At 38.9% G+C, this 21753-nt stretch overlaps 1 protein-coding gene across 1 annotated transcript in view; it reads left to right on the top strand.

Moving 5' to 3' along the window:
- The window catches only part of KDM7A (lysine demethylase 7A), an 84705-nt gene extending 62952 nt beyond the window's left edge, over window positions 1-21753 (top strand). The window contains exons 12-20 of the mRNA XM_048212799.2: window positions 6046-6255; window positions 7715-7839; window positions 8051-8205; window positions 9448-9545; window positions 10029-10177; window positions 10314-10522; window positions 11875-11960; window positions 14177-14450; window positions 15097-21753. Coding sequence (XP_048068756.1) covers window positions 6046-6255; window positions 7715-7839; window positions 8051-8205; window positions 9448-9545; window positions 10029-10177; window positions 10314-10522; window positions 11875-11960; window positions 14177-14450; window positions 15097-15191 — 1401 coding nt within the window. The 3' untranslated portion in view covers window positions 15192-21753. The remainder of the gene's footprint in view (window positions 1-6045; window positions 6256-7714; window positions 7840-8050; window positions 8206-9447; window positions 9546-10028; window positions 10178-10313; window positions 10523-11874; window positions 11961-14176; window positions 14451-15096) is intronic.

Here is a 21753-nt window from a genome sequence, read left to right as displayed (position 1 = left end):
GAGGTATATATCTAAGAAATAATGAAATGCTGTGTTTAATATCCTTGGATAGAATATTTCATATAATTTTCAGTTTATTCAGATATGGCAGAAAAATATTTTCTATTTTTAAAGAGTAGTAGTGATTGCATATAAGTAGATTTTTAAATCAAAAGTCACATATATAATCTTAAACATATATGTAGATGTATAAATATATAAATCTCAATATCACAACCAAAACTAAGAGTAAACTCAATAAGAAAGGTGTGGGTCTGTATGAAAAAAACTATAAATCTTTACTAAGGGAAGTGAAACAGTAGTTGAATAAATGTCATTTCTAGAGTACGTCAATTCTAAATTAACATTACACATTTAAAATGCTGAGTTATACCTGCAAGAATAATTGGGCAAAAGTAGCCAACAATGTGTTGTTGTTGTTTTTTTAATTGGAGGGTTGAGAGTCCAAAGGAAGCAAAATGGCTGTAGAAAAATGTGCAAAGAAAATAAACAGGTATTTCACTAAAGAAGAAATAGAAATGCCAATCCAATAAAGATATGAAAAATGTTCTCAGTGTGTGAAAAAGTATCAGCCACATTTTGCCAAATAATTTATGATTTCATATGATCATTTATCTAATGGACAGAGATAACATTCTATATTCTTGTCCTCCTGGTTAGGAAATATAAATTAGTTTGTGCTTTCTAAATGGCATATCCCTTAATTGAGCATTTTCCCTTTAATAAAATGAATAAGAGGATTCTAATTAAACTTGGTAGATGGACCATACCTGCTTCCTGCTCTCACCTGTTGGAACTAAAATGGTAGTAAAAGAATAAAAAAGATATTCCTTGGGGCGTCTGGGTGGCTCAGTCGGTTAAGCGTCTGCCTTTGGCTCAGATCATGATCCCAGTGTCCTGGGATTGAGCCCCACGTCGGGCTCCTTGCTCAGTAGGGAGTCTGCTTCTCTCTCTCTCTCTGCCTGCTGTTCCCCCTGCTTGTGCTTGCTCTCTCTTTCTGTATCAAATAAATAAATACAATCTTAAAAAAAAAAAAAAGAATAAAAAAGGTATTCCTGAAGACAAAGAGAATAATAGAGATGAACTCCAGCGCAGTTTTGGAAGCTGGAAAGCAAATATACAAGTGATCACAGATTTAGCAGGCTAGAGAGAGCCAAAATCTGTGTGGGCAGAGGGAGAAGCCCAGAGGCAGGTCTTACTTGTACAGGAGAACCAACAAAAAGCCAGGAATTAGGGATGCTTGGACCCTCTGAATGTAAGAGTGGAGGTGGGCTTGAGAACAGGATTGATTATAGGTCTGTTTAAGAAACAAATTGATCTCCAAATCCCTATCTTAACACATGCTGAAAACTCTAGAGGTTTAGTTGTTTGAGAGATTGAACTTGAGACTGGACTTTGGGACACTGAACCCAGCTGAGGGACATGGGTACCATACTGAAAACAAGAGGATTGAGTGATAGTCTACATAGTGAATGATTCTTTTTCCACTTGACTTTCCAAACACTGGCACCCTGGCCTATACCTCCCAGGCCAAGAAGATGATCCACTGAGAGTGACCATTTGGAACCTTCCAATGGAGGTTTCCACCCAGGCAGCTTCCTGCAGTGAAACCCACCAGTTGACAAAGCCCTGCTCACACAGAGCTCCCAGTTAGCTTTTTTCTTTTTACATGCAATGAAATGCACAGATCATGAGTTTTGACAGAAACTCAGATGCCTGTGTAACGAATATTGCCATTGAGGCCTATAAATCATTTTTGTCACCCCCAGAAAGTCCTTTCTCCCCTTTCTGGTCAGTCAGACTGCCATAAACTACCACCATTCAAACCTGTGTGGCTCTCGTTGCAGGTTGGTTTGTCTGTTTTTGAATTTCAAATAAAGGCAATCATACAGTGTATCCTATTTTTGTGTCTGGCTTCTTTCAACAGAATGATTTTGAGATTCATCCATGTTGCTGCATCTGCCAGTAGTTCTTTTTTTGTTGCTGAGTGGTATTCCATTGAATGAATATACCGTGATTTGTTTTCCCTCCTTCTGTTGATGGATATTTGGGTCATATACAGATGTGGCCGGTATGAATAAAACTTATAAACAGCCTTGTATGTCTTTTTGTGGAAAATACATGTTTTCATTTTTGGGGGGTAATTAGTACCTGGGAGTAGAGTTAGCAAGCAAGTCCTAAGTGAATTTCCACTTTATAAGAATCTGCCACACAGTTTTCCAGAATGGTTGTGCCACTGTCACCATCAGTGTGTAGGAGTTGTCATTGTTCTGTATTCTTGCAAGTGTTCAGTGTTTTCCATCTCTTTAATTTTTACTTTTGTAGCGAGTATGAAATATGATTTCAGTGTGGTGTTAATTTGCATTTTCTTAAAGACTAATGATGTTGAACACCTTTTGTGTGTTGGTTATTTGTATATCTTTTCTTATGAGGTACCTGTTTGAAGTTTTCGTCCATTTAAGAAATTATGTTGTTTTTATTGATTTGTAGGTGTTCACTATATATCTTAGACACAAGTTCTTTGTCATTTGGCATGCACGCATTCATGTGAATATTCACCCACAGCCTGTGGCTTATCTTTTCTTTATCTTAATGGTGTCTTTTTACGAGCAGAAATTTTTAATTTTGAAGAAGTCCAATCTATAAATTTGTTTTCTTATTTATAGTTGGTATTTTTTAGTGTCCTCTCTTAAGAATTCTTTGCCCACCCCAAGGGTTGAAGATACTCCCCCGCCCTTGGAAGCCTTTACATTTGGGTGCATGGCTAATCTTGAATCTTTGTGTGTAGCATAAGGTAAATTTAAGGCACTATTTTCCTCCCATACGTTTATCTAGTTCTCTTACCACCATTTCTTGAAACCAATTAGCTTTTTAATACTTTCTCTTTTAAAATGCATGGAGAGCCAAGAAGAGTTTTGAAGACAAAGACCAAAAATAAAGGAGAAAAAGAAAAAAAAGTATTTGAAGGAAATAAGTTCTTTAGCTCAAAACCCAAATATAATTGATATCCTTGAGAGAAAAAAGTACATAAATATTGTCTCCATGAAAAAAGAAGAGGCAGCTATAACAAAGGAACATTCAGAGAAGAAAGAAAAGGGGTTCTTGGAAACTAGAAATATAATAGAAACAAAATATAGGGAAGGCTGTGTGGCTCAGTCGGTTAAGCATCTGCTTTCGGCTCAGGTCATGATCCCGGGGTGCTGGGATCGAGCCCCACATCAGGCTCTTAGTTCAGCGGGGAGCCTGCTTCTCCCTCTGCCTCTGCTCCTCTGCCCCCAGCTTGTGCTCTTTCTCTCCCTGACAAATAAATAAAATCTTAATAAAAACAAGAAAACTCCGTTCTGTCTTAAAAAATTTAGTAAAATCATTGGAAAATAACGTTGGGAAAATCTCTCACAAAGTTTAAAAAAAAAAAAGACTAAAATAGGACGGAAAAATTTGAAGGTCATTTTACATAGTCACCATCAAAATAATAGGAAGTCCAGAAAGAGAACATAGAAAACAAGGAGAAGATAATCAGAGGAATAAACAAAGAAAATGTTTTAGAATTGAAGGGCACATCTTGCCTACAGAATGCTCAGTACAGTGAGTGAGAAGAGACCTGTGCCACGTAGTGGTTACATTTTAGAATACGTGTAAGAGAGTATATCCTGGGATCAAGCCACACAGCGGGCTCCTTGCTCAGCAGGGAGCCTGCTTCTCGCTCTGCCTCTGCTCCCCCTGCTTGTGCTCTCTCTCTCTCAAATAAATAAACGAAATCTTTAAAAAAGGTGTCAAAGAGGCAAGATCTCAAAAAATTTACCTCCCATGAATCCCTTCTCAAGAAACTCTTAGAAGGGGTGCTGTTCCAAAAGAGGGGAAATAAGCCAAAAAAGGAGCTCTGGAATTCTTCCAACAAATTTGGAATACCCAGATGGGCAGAGAGCACTGAAGAAAATAGAGGCCCTGCCCTCATGGAGCGGAGTAGGAAGAGGCTAGCCATAAATATTTTAATGTATCAGGAATTGACAAATGCTATGGAGAAAAATATAGAAGGGGGAAAAGATACGGAGTGACAGCCAGCGATGGGGGGGGGGTGCAGTTTTAAGTGGTGGAGTGCAAGTGGGGCAGGAAAGGTTTCTGATGACCTGTGCAGGCCCGTAGAACAGCCATTCCAGGTTGGATCAGGAGGATGAAGGGCTCCATAATTCTTGTTTATCTGAAATTCAGATTTAGCTCGGCATCTTGTACTTCAGCTGGCGTTCCTGCCTAGGAGGAATGCCTCCAAAGAAAAATAGAAAATTGATAGATTACCTAATGTGTTTGAATGTTTGCATTCTCCCAGTGAAGAATTTTGGGATTAACTGGTGATAGATACATAGAAAACAAAGCAGCTGTAGAGTTGAGACAAGATGTAAAAGAAAGGAAATGTAATAATATATTACGTGGCACTGGGTTGTAAATAATTTTTACCGAGTTCAGTTTACTGAAGGAACAGGAAGTATGTGTACATTTAGGAGCAGTGTGCGAGGACTGAAACTTCATCTTGTGTAGTAGGAGTTCGGTGACGTCTACAGCTGAAAGGGGGCCTGGCCGGCTCAGTCAGTAGAGCCTGTGACTCCTGATCTCAGGGTTGTGGTTTTGAGCCCCACGTTGGATATAGAGATTACTTAAAAATAAAATCTTAAAAAAAATAATAAAGCTGGAAAACCAAGAAATAACAGTTTAAACATACTAGAAATTTGGAGGCAGGGGGCGCCTGGGTGGCACAGCAGTTAAGCGTCTGCCTTCGGCTCAGGGTGTGATCCCGGTGTTCTGGGATCGAGCCCCACATCAGGCTCCTCTGCTATGAGCCTGCTTCTTCCTCTCCCACTCCCCCTGCTTGTGTTCCCTCTCTCGCTGGCTGTCTCTATCTCTGTCGGATAAATAAATAAAAATCTTTAATAAAAAAAAAAAAAAGAAAGAAATTTGGAGGCAAATTTACCACCACCAACAAAAACAGCTATAAGAGTTGCAGGTGCTGAGTATAGACCCAAAAGGATTGAAAGCAGGATTTTCTCATGTGTCCGTAGCAGTAGCATTTACAGCAGCCAAAAGGTAGAAACAGCCTAATTGTCCGTGATGGAGGAACGAATGAACAAGAAGTGGTATATACATAATAGACATACAGTGGAGTATTATTCAGCCTGCAAAAAGAAGCAAACTCTGACCCATGCTACAACATGGATGAACCTTTACGATATTACATTAAGTGAAATAAGCCAGTCACAAAGGTGCAACTATTGTGTGATTCCACTTACATGAACTTCCTAGAAGAGTCCTATTCATAGAGAGAGAAAGTGGAAGGTTGCCAGGGGCTGGTGGTAAGGAGGAATGGGAGTTACTGTGTAATGGGCACAGAGTTTAAGTTTGGGAAGATGAAAAAGCTCTGGAGGTGGATGGTGGTGTGCGGTTGCATATCAGTGTGAAACGTCCTTAATGCCACTGAACTGTACACTTAAAAATGTTAAAATGGTAAGTTACATGTTACCTCATATGTGCCATAAAATTATGTCTATGTCACTACAATGAAAGGAAACTTGCAAGTGGCTGCCTCTGGAGAATGGGAATCAGGGATGGGGAAGAGTATACCGCTGCTTTTCATGATACATTTACAGAATTAATTTTTAAAACTACACAGATTGGTGACTTTGATTTAAAAAGCAATTACTGATTCATGCAAATATATATGTGAAAGAATGTTCATCATAGGAAAGAACTGGAAGCAGCCTATAATTACTAGTAAGTATTGGGTTAATAAGTTATGCTGTATTTATACAGTGGAATACTACCCAGCTTTTAAAATGATATTTAAAATCAAAGAAACATGTTCACAGTATATTATGTGGGGGAGAGAGGGGAATAAAGGTCTCAGCAAAGCTTATGTTGAATCTTACGAGTGTTACTATTTGGTCTTTGTTATTTATATGAATAGTTTTTGTTTGTTAAAATATTTTTACAGCCCATTATTGAGTCAGGTATATATGTGCCCTTGTAATAAAAACACTCTGAATTTAATTTTTAAAGGAGGAAAATGGCAAACCAGTTAAATCTCAGGGAATTCCTACTGTGTGTCCAGTTTCACGATCCTCAAATGAAGCAACTTCCCCATACCATTCCCGACGAAAGATGAGAAAACTTCGAGATCATAATGTCCGAACTCCTTCTAACCTAGACATCCTAGAGCTCCATACAAGGGAGGTCCTCAGGAGGTTAGAGATGTGTCCATGGGAAGAGGCAAGTATGATGTTTCATGGTTATAGAAAGAGACTTGGTTGTTCTTGAAAGGTCTTTAAAGAAATGATAAAAAGAATCGTCTGGTGATGTTTGTTTGCTAATCTCTGCTTAGCATTGTAGGGGCCAACAGTACTGACGTCCGTGACAGGGAACACGCTTCAGCTTTCTAGGCGTCAGTGTAGTAGGCTGAGTAGATCTCATTTTCTTTGCGGACATATATCTTGAGTGTTTACTAAATAACCCTGTGCTCTTCTAGGCCCTGGGGAAGTTACCAGAGTGAGCGAAACTTAAGTCTCTGCCAATGTGTAGCTTCCATTCTAGCTCAGGTTGGAAGAATGGGAAACAAGACATACACTAAAATAATTTCCGATAATAAGTACTATGAAGGAAGCTGAAACAGTAGAGGGAGAGAGAGTAAGGGGGCTGGGCTGTGGTCAGCTACATTAGCCGTGGCCGTCAGAGGGCCTCGCGGGTAGCGGCGTTTGAGCTGACGGATACTGGAAGAAGTCAAGTGGATACAAAGCTTTGAGGAAACAGAGGGGAGAGCAGGTGCAGAAAGCCTGTTCCTCTCCCAGCAATACTAGCATGGGCACCTATTGGACTGGGAAACTGTTAGAATAAACACATTCAAATTTGGGAAATGCTGGCTTAATGGACAAAGGGGAGAGGGGCGGGGCCTTTTTAAAACATGGTAGTGAGTTTGTGATAAGACATATCATCCATCATTTCACATCTTAAGTAAAGGACAGGAATAATTTAAAATGAATAAGATGGAATTATTTCTGAATTAAAATATTTGAAGAAATTCTATAGAAATGGTAACTTAAAGGTTTTACATTTAAATAATTGTATTGACATTGTTTTAAGCTTTTGTTGTTCTGAACCTCTTTAACCCATAGCCATCTGGGAGAAGATTTAGCTTATGGAAGGTTCTATTTATTATTAAGGAAAAAAATTTCCACAAAAAGGAAATACTCTTTTTTAAAAACCAGCTGTTGTTGTGCTTTTATGTCACACAGTGGCCTTTGTCCCCAGGGCTAGCAGTTGGTGATCTAGGAGTTGCTGACAGTGCCTCGTGTGAAGAACGAGGGCTTAGGTCAAGGGTAGGATGACCGGGAAGGACCCAGCAGCTAGTGCTTCAGTGGGAAGGAACAAGGAAAAGAGAATTCCAGCACATTAAGGCGCTGCTCCTCCAGCTTTTCAGCTTTCTGCAAGAGTCAGATGTCTTTGAATTTACTTGATGTAAAATTTACATTCTGCTTTATTGTTAATGGCCGTACAGAAAGATGAACCATAGTCATGCTTTGGTTTTAGGACCCACTTAGCGTCAGAGCCGCACACCGTGCGCAGCTTGGGAGGCAGGGCTGTGGCGGGAGGTGGCGCTCTACCAGGTTTCTTTAGTCAGGCAGGTATATCTGAGGGCAGATGGTAAGTTAAGTTCTGTTTTTATATTTTTAAGGACATCTTGAGCTCTAAACTGAATGGAAAATTTAACAAACATCTCCAGCCGTCTTCCACAGTACCTGAATGGAGGGCAAGAGATAATGATCTACGATTACTGCTGACAAATGGAAGGATAATTAAGTACGTAAAGCAGATAAAAGTGTCATACAGATGAGTTTTCACTGATTCCCCTGTTCATTTAATCCCTGCTCCCCACCCGTGCACATCTGACTCCGATGTGGGGAAAGTGTCTCAGTTCTGCACTCCAACTGGAGATTAAGGGGGACGGTATAGAACTTGGCTGTGATGTTGCACTGTTTTGTGACTTGATTATTTTCCCCTCTATGTGCAGGGATGAGAGACAACCCTTTGCAGATCCAAGTCTTTATACAGCAGATAGTGAAAATGAGGAGGACAAGAGAAGGACAAAAAAGGCAAAAATGAAGTTGGAAGAGAGTTCGGGAATAGAGGGGATGGAGAATGAAGAGTCTCAAAAACCACTTAACAGTATGTTTGTCTTAATGGTCTTTTGAAAGGTCTGCTTATACCTATGTGATAATATGTAAAGTCACTTGCTAATTTTAAAGTTCTTAAGTTTGTAGTAGGATTGAAAATTGTCATGTCCCTAATACTCTTTTGAAACATCTGCAGTATTTCTGAGTAGTTTATCCATCAGGGAAATGTGAACGTGAATGCCAGCTGAGGTGTCGTGCCCAAGGAAGGTCTTTTTAGTGACGAGGGTATGTGCTGGTCAGTGACACCCTTGTCAGATGACAGTTTTTACAAGAGTCACATGATAGCTTGTGCATTTTATGGGCCTCTATTCCAAATAAAATAGTCAGAAGTTTCATACAGTTTCATATATAATTTTAGCTAACATGTATATGGTTTTCAGAATTAGGAGACATCTATAATTAGCTATCTGAAGCTATTAGTAATCGTGTATTGTTCTGTTTGATTGCCTGTTGACAGGAAGACCTCTGCTTGCTAACTGATTGGTTATCATCAGTGTGACAAATAGGAACACCTCCTCCTCCTTGAGATCCTTCTTCTTTGAGAGAAGTCTTAATTTCTTAGCATTCTTCAGGGCCTTCTTATACCCTTCTGTTTTAAAAAGTGGTTAAATACTTTGATAATTTGACAAGAAAAATTAACATTTCATCTGTGTTGAATACCTCCGTTCCTGCTAATTCTAAGTAAATTGGGTATTGCTGTCGTTGGTGACTCTGCATGTGTCACGTGCCAGGGGAAAGGCAGCCAGTCAGTGGAGTTAGCAAACACTTGTTACTTGGCAGTGCCACGTGGGAGAGAAGGGCAGTGGTAAAGCCTGGTTTTGAAGCTTGTGGATTTCACCATCTACTTGAGTGCTTCTGAGGTTTAGGAGAGTTATTTTTTTGTTTTCTGTTGAGAGAAAAAAATGCAAGAGGGAAAGTGAAGAGCATCTTGTAGCCAATTTTAGTGTTGGAGGTTTTTTTCTGGAAAGAAATAAAAAATTTCCACGCAAATGAGGAATGTATCATCATGTTCAGTAAATGCCACGAACGTTTTAAGAGTACAATGCAATCTGTATCTTGGTCAATTTGGGAGAAAGTTTTTGGGGGAAGAAAGGAACGAAGAAGATGAAAGCACTGGAAATGGACGGAGCTGGAGAAGTCGAGACCTGCACGGAAGCCAGTCCGACATAAGGTACTACCCTGTTCCTAAGCTTCCACTGACTTTCTCTTTTTCTCTCTTCCTTTCTCTTCGCAGGGTTTTTTACAAGTGTGAAATCAGAACTCAGGAATCGATCATCAGAATATTCTGATATTTCTGATTCAGAAGACTCTGGACCTGACTGCACTGCACTGGTAGGCCTGAACCCCTGTGACTTGTGCTTTATTTGATGGAAAGAGGATACCTCCTTTCCTTCACCTGCGGGGAATATAAACTACAGCTTTTCCCAAAGCCTGTCTCCATGACCTTTGTGGCACAAGGTCTTCCCTGTAATGGTAATCACACACACACACATGCACACACGCACCCTGTCATTGACTGTTTACATTTGATTAACATAGCTTTTGTCTGGTTTTAGAGAGGGAAGATGGAGATACTGTTCTTACATTTCTCATATTTCATTTTACTTTAAAGAAAACCTGTACTGTATGTTTTTTACTAGGGAATTACGTACTATAATTACTAGAGATTTTAACTCTGTCATAGGAAATGCAGAAATAATTCCATGATAATTAAGATTCTAACTTTGCCTAGACTGATACGATGTTTTTGGTTAGTAGAGACTTACTCAGATTTCTTACGTAGATTTGCTTCCATTTAATTATTTATTATCTCAGAAAAATAATTTTACCACTGAAGAGTCTGAAAGTTCAGGTGATGAAAAAAAACAAGAAATAACATCAAACTTCAAGGAGGACTCTACTGTGATGAGGAACTTCCTTCAGAAGGGCCAGAAGTCATCTAGAAGTGAAATTCCAATTAAAAGGTAGGCTTACTGATGGTTAGTAGTCTTATTACATTGTGATGTAAAAACTATATGAAAACATTTTTTAATTTTAAATTTTACCGTAGATATCAAAAGAAGAAATAAGCTCTTGTCCTTTTGCTTACCTTCTCTTTAGGGAATGTCCTACCTCGACGAGCACAGAGGAAGAAGCTATTCAGGGCATGTTGTCTATGGCAGGGTTGCACTACTCCACATGTTTACAGAGGCAGATACAAAGCACAGAGTGCAATGGCGAAAGAGACTCTCTCCAGGATCCCGGCAGCTGCCACAGCAGTAACCAGGAGGCTAGACAGGTGTATCGCTGTGATAAACCAGTGGAATGTGGTAAGAAACGTAAATGATCAGACTCTAAAAAGTAACATAGGACCCCCAGCTTCAGAGCTCTGTAATCATAGTTGAGGTTAGACATTATGAATAACTGTTAATTGCACATCTGTAGTTGGAAATGGTGTTAAGCGTGTTGCCCAAAAAATACATAATGTTGACAAATATAAGATGCGGGTTATAAGAACTCAAAATGTGAATTAATGGCTAGAGAATTGTGTTCATTGGCGTAATCCTACCACTGCTATTGCAAGAAACTTAGTACTTATTCCCTTTCATAAGCTTTTCGGAATGGAAGGAGTGTTGAGATGTCTTACATGGTCCACTAGGCTTGAACCATCAATCCTCTTTCCTTTTGTGGGAGGGAAAACAAGTTTTGATCTGTTTCTGGTTGAGGACATTCTCTCTCCTACTTGAAAAAGAAGTATTGGAAAGAGAAGAATCAGGGACAGTACCAATGACGGCCATGTAGCGTTTTGTTCTCTGTGCCTTTGGGAGAAATTTTGTTGCCCGAAAGTCTGAGGAGGATGGGAGAGAAGATGGTACCACATTAAAACCAAATGCCTGCTGTAGAAATTGTGTTCATTCTGGTCTAGTTGTGTGAATTGTATACCGGCAACCTGACTTCCATTTCACTTAATTCTTGAAACCACATTTTTGGTGTATGTAGTAAGACTTTTACAGGTAGAGGCAAGGAGACTTAATGAAGCTAATTGAACTTGCCCGTACTTACTTAGCTATTATTTTCCAGTGGTGTTGGAATTGGAATCCAGGACTGTCTGATCTCAAAATCTTGACTTACTGTGTAAGAGGAAACCAAGGTTTAGAGAGGTTAAATAACTTGCCTAAAGATGCATCGGTAATGGAAAAACTCAAATTCAGGTCTGGGTTTGTCTGTCCACACCATTCTCTCTCCCTGTGATTTCTTTGGTCCTCACTTGAAAAGAAGGCTTCTATGAAAATACCACAGAATTCAGGCAAACATATGCCTTTATTCTATATGGAAAAATATACCAGTTTTAGAGAGAGTATATTGCATTTGGCTTTTCCATCTACAACAGATGGCCATAGAATTTGACTCTGGATCTTCCAGCATCTGGCACAAAACCTGTCATATAAAGACAGTCTCTGAGAGACTTGAAAGAATTAAATGTTAGATTGTGAGCTGGTGCTCTTTTGTTTTTGAGAGGGAAAGCAGTGTGGTGAAAAGTATATGAGTAAATAATAAGTTAACATATTCGTGTTTTAATAAAACGTCGACCTAAATGTACTTTTAGTTTTAAACATTAGGTTAATTTTGCTAGTTACGATCAAGTTTGTGTGGAGATAATTTAATTAAAACTTCTGTTTAGGGTACCATGTCAAGACCGAAGATCAAGACTTGAGGAGTTCTTCCTGGATTAAACAGTTTGATACAACGTCCAGATTTCATCTTCAGGTATATGCAAGGCTTGAAACATCAAAAGAAGATTTAGGATCATCATTAACTCTCTTTTTGCTTTCTATTTTTTTACTGCAACCAGTAAATAACCATTAGATCTGGAAAGCTAAAAAATAATTTACAATTAAATGCACCTTTGAACAGCTATCCGTTTTTAGGAATTCTGATGTAACAACTAACGCAAGGCTCACGGATAGACTGTGATCTGGAAAAGAATAGTTTATTCAAGGAAAGTTAAAAACTCCTGGCAGCCAACACTTCTAGGTTATGTCTGACTAGAAGGGAAGGAAAAAAAAAGAAAGTACCACAAGGATCTCTTTTTAATCTTTGACATTGTTTCTTGAACATTTTTAGACAGTAAATTTCTTTAAGAATTTGATGACAGTTATCAACTGTCTTACCAGAAAAATGTTCATCATGAATACTGATTTCTCCGTAGCATTTTCTTATGGTTTGTGCCCCACCCCTTACACCAGACCGTCCATTGAATCCTGATTAAGAGCCCTTGCTCTAAGAGAAGACTCTTGAAGCCTTGGGATCTCAGTGTATTAATGCTTATACCAAACAAGATGAACCCCAAAGAGCTTTTTGGAAAGCCACAGCTTTACCAGTAGCACCAAACAAGAAAGCAATATGACATCCTCCTACAAACTTTGGAAGATGCCAGCCAAAGGATCAAAATTACCATGCTGCATAGTAGAGTCCCCTAACTTCTTCTTCCCCAAGCGTACTCTGAGTAGTGGACTCAGGTGTTTTAGGTAGGCTTCATGCTGGGATGTAGGCTCCAGTGCGGGGCGTGAACTCACGACCCTGAGATGGAGCCACGATCAAGAGACGGACGCTTAACCAACTGAGCCACTCAGGCACCCCTTGTGGGTGGTTTTCATTTTCTTCATTTGGTTTATCTACGTTTTCTAAATACTTACACATTTTACAGTAAGAAAAGAGCCAAGTTATTTTTTTAAGGCAAGATTTTGTAAGTACAAGTTCTTTTAATAGAAGAATATGCTCCAGAATCAAAGGTCAAGGAAGGAATCCTTTAATATTAGTAATTCATTTATTCATTATATGATTTTATAGTCTCTCACTGGTCATAACATTTATAACTTACTAGCATTACAGGATTCAGTATTAAAAGTAAGCTATTATCGGGGTGCCTGGCTGGCTCAGTTGGTAGAGCACGCAACTCTTGATCTCAGGGTTGTAAGTTTGAGCCCCATGTTGGGTGTAGAGATTACTTAGAAATAAAATCTTTTTAAGAAAAGTAAGCTATTATTTAAATCTAGCTGTTGTTTTTATAACTGTCTTTGAAAATAGAGAAGTAGAGGACAGATAATTAGCAAGATCACCTTAGAGAAAATCAGATTTCTTTTGCCTCTAGTGTTGTTTTTAAAACTTGTTTGACCATTACAGAATCCGGGATTTATTTTACATCACACACACACATATGCTAGTTTCATGAAACATCACATCTTCAGCATGCTCTTTTTAAGTTTGTATTTTCCTTTTTTTTAAAAATTCTGGCCATGACCCTTTCCATTGGTTTCAAGACCTACCCATCAGTAGCATTGTTTGTTTTTTCCTGATGGTTCCTTCGGTGATCTCTTAAAGGGACTGAAGGAAGAATTGTCAGAGAAAAACCAGGCCTAGGGCTCAGCACCTAGGTGCTTTTTTTAGCAAGCAATTTAAATACAGTGGAGATGAACCTTAACAGAAGTTAGATTCTAAAAAAGATAGTGGATTACACCGTGAGAGATAACACGGGAGCTGTGACATGCTGAGGAAATGGTCGGCCCACACGTCCCAGTCACGTGTTCCTTCTGTGGCATGTCATGACATGTGGAGAATGCCATATTATAATAAACAATATATGTTAGATATTATATATAGTTATATATAAATATACAAATTTACATATATGTAAAGTATATATATATATATACACACACACACACACACAAGCAAAAATGTTTTCTTCTGGACTTAAGTTATGATGCAAAACTTCAATGCTTGAATCCTTTCGTGCTGTCGGGTTTTGGAATGACACGACCATCCTGAAGGGGTGGTCGTCTATGGCTGCTACATGTTAAGAAAACCAAAGTTCAGTAGTCTATTTCTTTTCTCTCTTGACTTGCTATTGCATAGAGAGGTTAAATACCTCACTTATCTTAAAGGAACTCTAAAAATCCAGCCTTATTTCCTTCCTTTTTTAGGATCTAAGCAGAGGCCAGAAATGCATCAAAAAGGAGGGTTCATCAGAAATCAGTCAGAAGATACAAAGTAGGAATTCTGTGGACAGCAGTGGCTCAGGCCCTCAAAATGGGAAGTATACGCAGAATTCAAGCTTGATTTCGGGGGCGTGCCAGATAAATAATGGCAGCATAAGCCCAGAAAGGCCAGTTGGTGAAACTTCCTTTTCAGTGCCCCTTCACCCCACCAAGAGACCTGCATCAAATCCACCACCTGTCAGCAACCAGGCAACAAAAGGTAACACTCACACGTCTGTAGGCTGAGGGTATTTTTGACCGTGTATGACGGCGACGGCGGCAGTTCAGTCTCTGCCCTCAAGCTGCTCCCAGCCTGATGCGCTCTGGACGGCGCAGGGATGGCAGTATGCACAGGTCACTGTGGGAACAGAGAAGGCCACCTAGGTCAGTCCTGAGGATTGGGAGTGGCTTTCTAGAGGAGGAGGAGGTAGGTCCCGACCAGGATGGTAAGGGCTTAGCCCTGCTGGGTTGGGGAAGTGACAGGGTAGACCGCCCTGAAGGTCAGGGAGATAGTATGGCCCACGGTAGCCAGGTGAGAGACAGTCCGTGGGCGATTTAAGAAGCTGCAGTCAGTTTTGTGGCCGAGGCACAGTTTGACGCGAGATACTCTCGGTCAGGGCTCCTGCTCAAGAGAGAGAGGCTGGGATCAGACTGTGGGTCGGCCTGGTAAGTCACGTGAAGGAGGTTGGCCTTTATCTCTCACGGATTGAGCTGGGAGGTTTGAAACAGAATTCCAGGAGTGTGACTTTGCCGCTTTGGCCACCTGAAAGGCTTGCTTGCCGTACAGCTCTTCCTTTAAGTCTTGCAGGTGCTGTTGGTCACGAATGGATTTCACTATTATTTACACTGTTGTTGCTGTCTTATAGGTAAACGTCCAAAAAAAGGAATGGCAACAGCCAAACAACGTCTTGGGAAGATCCTGAAGTTGAACAGAAATGGCCATGCCCGATTCTTTGTGTGACGGGGCTGCTGTTGCGGCCCCTCTTTCCTTTGGAGACAGACTAGTTTGGGGGGGGGTGCGGGAGCCTGGAGCTGCCGCCGCGCCCCCGCCCGAAGCAGTTTGCATGTACAGTAGAGAACACTGCCTGAAGAACAAAATGAACCCGATGCTGCATTTTCACTGTGCCACACCCACTCAGCAATAACCGCTTGGGACCTGGTGGGGGAGAGGAAGAAGGAGGGTAGAACCTTAAAAAGAGACCTTGAACTGGAACAGGTCTCTTGTCAGGGCTTGAATTTCATTTTGTTGTTGGTAGTGTCTTGATTTATTTTCAGTGGTAGGGTAAAGAATTATCAATAATTTATTTAACAGATTTTTTTTTTAAAGTTAACAGCTTTTAAATTCTTTCTTTTTTAAAGCTATTTATTTGGAAGATTTCTGGAGAAATATCTCACTAATTTAGATTTAAGAATGTGAAAGTTTTTAAATTATTTTTGATAGTGTGTATGTTACGTGTGGGGAAGAGCCACAGTAACAGTAACTAGTCTGGACTCTTAAATTTGATATTCAGGTTAAAGTCTTAAACAGGGATTTGATGCATTAATTATTTTAAATTAAGATGTATATGAAAATCATTTTATTTTATATATTTCATGTGTTTTTTATAAGCTATTAGCTTCGCTTTTGCTAACATCCAAGGTGCATACTGTTATCCAGGTTGATCACCGTATATCCCACCTTCCCTCTGCACTCCCCATCATTTTGTGACGACGCAACAAGACTCCTCTTTGCAGGGAAACACTTTCACAGCCAATGTGTAAGAATTACATAAAAGATCCCACATTTCTCATTTCGTTTGACATTGCAGTTTTCTTCTAATTCTGTAAAAATAGGCTTCTCGCATTTTCATTTTTGCTGAGGATATCTGGGTCCCAAAGAGAACAGCTTTAATATCTTTTTCCTACTTGTGGGAAAAGGATTATAAGTTTGGTTAAATTGTCATGTTTATAGTTTTTCAAATACATTTGTAACTCCAGAGGGCCTTCTTCATACTGCTGGTGTTGGAGGGCAGGGCGAGCACCTGCCACAGAGGTTGTATTTTATGATGCTTTTATTCTGTGTACCTAACTTGTTGGAAAATAATGAGATGTGGTTTGACTTAGTATATTCAAATCTGCATAATAAGCCGTAATATAATAGGACTATACTATATTAAGTTGTGTAGAAGCAAGCATGTTGGAGTAGATCTTTTGGGTGTATGTGTGTTTAGTTTCTTATTTCTTAACCTTCTAAAGAATTACTTAAGATACGGATTTGGAGTAAAATGGGTACTTCTTTAAGTTTCTTCCATCTGTCCTAACTTAACCAGTGCATATTGAGATTAAGTATCTGGTTGAGCTTTAAGGAATCATTTCTCTCCTATATGCACAGTTCTTACTAAATGCCAGGTTTCAGTTGCTTGTAATAGCTTATATTTACCCTTTTCCTCCCCATGGCATAAAAATAAGTGATTTCTGGGGCTGGGGTGAAGATATTCCCAAATTTGACAAAAGAACATTTTACAAAATTCTACAAAGAAAATAGAGGCAAATAGGATTAAATTTATTTTTATGGAGAAGTAATATGGCCATATTATGGATTTGTCTCTTTTTTACTCAGCAAGGTAGCAGGACTTTCCCTTCTGTATTAAGTATCACTTGAAGCGCTAAGAAAAAAAATTTATGCCATCATCTTTCATGGTTGCATTCAAATGTGTATTTTCAAAGAGAAATATTTCTTATTCTGCCTCCATTCCAATATCTCATGGAATAAATACAAGATATCTTATGGATTAACCTTTTTGGTCCAAGTGACTGGACCAAATTCTGGGTCTTATCTAGGTGTCAGGAAAAATAATTTTTATGGAAATACTAAATGTCTGTGAAGGGCCTACTTAAACTCTGTCTACACTATGCCAAAACTGGTTAAGAGATGGGTATAATCAGTCATTTGCTTGGTCATTGGATCTCAGGATGTCAAAAGTTGGGGTTTGACTGATTTTCCTACCTCCCAATATATTATTGTGATGGTTTGGGTTTTTTGTAGACACCGTTTTAGCGTTAGAGTTCACATGATTTTGTTTTGGTTTAAGAAATCAGAATTATAATTCCTTCTTCCAGCTACATCATGATCTGGGTTCTTTTGTTTTCTTTACATTTTTCATAGCTCTAAGTATTTTTAAGTACCTGACTTCTTTTCTTTAGCTATAAAAATTAAAATCAATTTATTTTTATGAATTAAAATGGTGACCAGTATCTGCCCTGTGTACTTAGGCCAATAAACCTAATTTTAAGTAGCCAGTATGTAAGTATTAAGTGAAGGTACTGTGGATTCATTTTTGGCAGGTTTAGCCCATGAACTGGCTAAGTTAAAAAAAACTTTCAGTAAGATAATCTGACCACTGAAACAATTCCTGTATCTTTTTCCAAACTGGTGAAAATTCAGCCTACTAGCCCAGTGAGTGGCCTAGTCAAATTTCTTCTAAACTTACTGACCATGATGCATCCCTTTATCTCACGGAAGTGGCTGGACTTGGAGGTGACTGCAGCCAGGATCTGGATGCAGCTGTAATAGACAGCCTTCCATGTTTTCCTCAGTCTCCTTTATAAACTCTTCTCCCACACAGGTGCTGCAGCTTAGACAAGGAGACAACAGTGGTGGCATTTAGCTAGTTATGTGCAGATAAATAGGTAAAACAGTTGCAACTTAACATACGCTATTTTAGTAGTAGTAATAGATAATGATTTTCTGTATTGATTCAAATAAGTGACTTCTGTTAACCTGGGATCCCCTGTACTGTAACTTATAATGTCATATAATATGCTTTCCAGAAATGATTGATGATGTAAAAAGTCCAAAGCTGGCGGTTTATAGTAGTTCAGCATCCTAGAAATACACTGAATCTCGTAAGCATCAGTTAATTTTTAAGCATAATTAAAAATTCCAACTGAAATCATAGAAACTCAGAGAAAACAAGACCATCGTTGTCACGACTTAAATACTTAGCTTGAAATCTGATCTATTTTTTAATAATCCTGACTTTTGCCTTTCAAATGAGCTCTACTGTATTGACTCGTATGACGGCAGCACGTATTTGCAGAGGACTGTGTGCCCAGCGCTGCTTAGTACTGTGGGGGAATATAAAGCTGATGCTGTGGTCTCTGCTCTTGAAGGTATCTTCTCCAAGAAATAAGCAGTATTATTTTCATTTCTAAGCAAACTTGAAGCAAAAGAGGGCCCGTGTATTAAGAAAAATAGCATAACTTTATTAGTTTCAACTGAAATGTACAACTGTAGAAGTGGAAGTCAATTTTTTTTTAATTTTTAAAATTTAAGAAACATTTCAAAAGTCAATAGTTTAATGTTGGTAATAGAGGGGCGTGGTATATGGCATGGAAGGGAGCACGAACCTGGGTTTTTGTCCAAGTTCTGTCATTTATGTATCAGCTGTGTGACTGTAAATAGGTCACTTACTCTTTCTGAGTCTTGATTTTTTCATTTGTAAGTTTGGATAAAAATGTGGTTAAGAAAAACATAGAAAAGCGTTCCTTAATTACTAACACTTTATACTTGCAGAGAATTTATCATTATTTAAGTTACAAAGGACAGTGCACATTTATATGCTTTCTTAAATGAAAACTGTTACTCAAAATTTGTTTCATATCAAGTATCTGCCCAGAGCATGCTACCTAAAACATCTGAAGACCTCTAACAAGGTGTTGAATTAAAATCAGAGTCCATGCTTGAAGTGTTGGGGGGGGGGGTGGAAAGAAGGGAGATAGTTTATGGATAAGAGTGAGAACGTTTATCCCCAAGTAAGCATCAAGATGATTTAAAGGAATTCCAGGATGGTTTTAGGTTTTGCTTGAAGAGGAATTAGGACAGTACTGCTGCACAGATTCTGCCTACTCTCCAGGCACTAGGTAAAGGTAAGGTGAGTCATGGAATTAAAATGATGGAGCAACTACCCAAGGAGCTAGGGAAAAAATAGAAGGTGGTCAGAAGGTGGGAACCAACAAAGACAGCTCAGGGTTAGCTACCAGCAGCTTGCTGGGTAGAGGGAGAAAGCCCTGTAACGGTGGAAAGGAGACTTGACATCTTCGAAGGTGAAGGTTCGTTCTGCCCTTTTCAAGAGATGCTCTCTGTAGCGCTAGGGCTACTCCCCAAAGAGTGGATGCGTAATTGTACAGCCCACTCGACTACTGCCAGAAGTAACTGTTGCAGTATGTAAAGCATTTTGCAATTTCATATTAAGAAATGAGGACTTAATAATGTAAATCTGGAAATTTTTCAAAAGCTCATTTTCCCCCAGTAAATACTAAGCTAATTGCTCCCTCCAAAAAGAGAAGCTAAAAATCATGGGCCATTTTCAGATGTCCTGGGCCTTTATCTAAAGCAGTCTTGAGAAGGTTGAGCTTCAAATCATGAGCTTAGGAAAAGAATGTTTTCGGCAAACAAAGGAGACAGATGAAAGCCAGGAGCGCGGTGACCCGCCTGGGGTCACAGTGGACCCTAGAGCTCAGGTACCCTGCTTCCTCAGACCGGCCCTGTCGTGTGACGTTGTACACGCTCTGCTCATCCAGTGCGGTGAATGGTCACACGCTTACTGTGAGGCAGGTGGAAAGAAAGGGGTGCAAATAATGGACTTACTACATTGCTGAGGAATGTAATGGAATTTTAATACTGTAGCCTTACTAAAAACCCTTTTACTTTGTTTTTCAGTGAACATCATTAAATATTTGATAGCCTCACATAAACAAATTTTAAAGTAAGCTCGTTAAGAAGACAAATGCCTATTTCCAAAGCAATTAGCTTGTCGTGACTGTGGTTTTATTCTTTTACGGTATTTTTTCCCTTTGTAATGGGTAGGGAATATAATACTCACTTGCCTGCATTCTACCCCTTAGACTCTCACACTCACCCTTGGTGCCCTTGCTAGTGTCCTAAAGCTTTGTCTTAATAAGTGCAAAATTAAATTTTTTGTTAAAACCTTTTTGAAACTGTATTCAGTGATTCTTCCAAGTTTATCCGCTCTGCACTATTTCACTAATAAACCCTGGCTACCACGTAGCCCTTGACCTCCAAGTAGTTTACCTATGCAAGACCTGTGACATTCTGAATTCACTTTTCTTTATTTCAGAAAGCAGTCCTAAAGGGAACTTAATCATAAAGATAAACCTTGCCTCCACCCAGTTTTATTTTGGCCATTTCCTTTTCAAAATGTCAGCTCTTTTTCCCCCAAGATTTTTCACCAAAACAATGATCATAAGTGCTGAAATATATAATATTTTGCAGGAATAAAGTAACCCAGACATACTCTTGTATTTCTTTGGTCGATTTTGGTTGGTAACAGTTACCAGCATTAAGTGTGATATATAATGAGGAGTTGATTCCTTGCCTAGAATCATTTCTTCCCTCTAAGATTCATAAGTAACCTTTTATTTTTACAAAGCATACATATAAACTTCCACATTATAGTCAGGGACCTGAGGTGTAACTTGATAAGTGAACCCCAAGGTTATTTTATCTTGCAAAAGAAACCTAAACCAAACTAAGGGCCTTACATTTATGGTTAGACTGAATCAAAAGCTATAACCTCAATTTTTCAAAAACAGCTTCTGACTGCAAAAGCAAGTCATGCAGTTGTTAGATATGAAATAGCACTGATCAGGAAACACATATGCATCTTTGCAGACTGTATTTCCTTCCGAAAAGACTTTTCTACTTTTAATATAAATTAAGCCATAACAGTTTCATGCTGTGGAAAGAGGGTGAAAAGGTTCATTTTAAGAGATTATATAATATGAATTTTCACATTTACTGTGAAATGTCTAACTTTGCCAGTGCTTCAGCAGGTTTTTTTGGGGGTGGGGATGGGGGTGTAGAGGGTGGCGATGCAGGGGTAGTATTGGTTTTAGGGGTTTTAAATCTGTGAAATTTGAAAAGGGGACAGTTGTTGGCTATGGTATTTACTAGTTTTGTAGTAATGTTTTGCTAGCCTGACTGACTTTCCTTAACTGATTTTTATGCCCATGGTCCAAGGTGTCTGTTACCCTTCTTGTTTGGGGTGTCTGCAGAGTAGTGTCTTGTCTGTTTGTATAGGCAGTCAGTATGTGTGCACATGTGTGTCCTTTGAATACAGAAGCACACGGTGTGACAACAGAGTGGGGTGTGGCTGGGAAATGGGATGCTGAAGCTTTAAGAGCATTTTTTTTTAAGTTCATAACAGTATTTCCCATCTTTTGCCTGCAGGCAGGGAAAGTGTACAGTATTTATTTTGTTTCTCTTTTAAATTTGTAAGTCTTTAAGTAGCTTACATTGGTTATTATAGGGGAGGACAAGTGACTTGTTTAAAGTTGTATTTAGTATTCTTACTTTCCAATTTCTGTATTTTAAAATATTGAAATTAAAATTGTATTACTTCTGTTTTGATTTTTTTTTAGCACTCGGTGTATTTTTTGCTCATTTTGTTTGAAAGTATAAATGTTGAAAGTTGTATAAAATGTGTCTTTGAAAGAAAAAAAGATCTGAATTCTATATCCAA

Source organism: Ursus arctos, unplaced genomic scaffold (assembly GCF_023065955.2).
Source record: "Ursus arctos isolate Adak ecotype North America unplaced genomic scaffold, UrsArc2.0 scaffold_3, whole genome shotgun sequence".
NCBI lineage: Eukaryota > Metazoa > Chordata > Mammalia > Carnivora > Ursidae > Ursus > Ursus arctos.
Note: the sequence above shows the minus strand (reverse complement) of the source record. Positions and strands in the feature narration are given on the sequence as shown.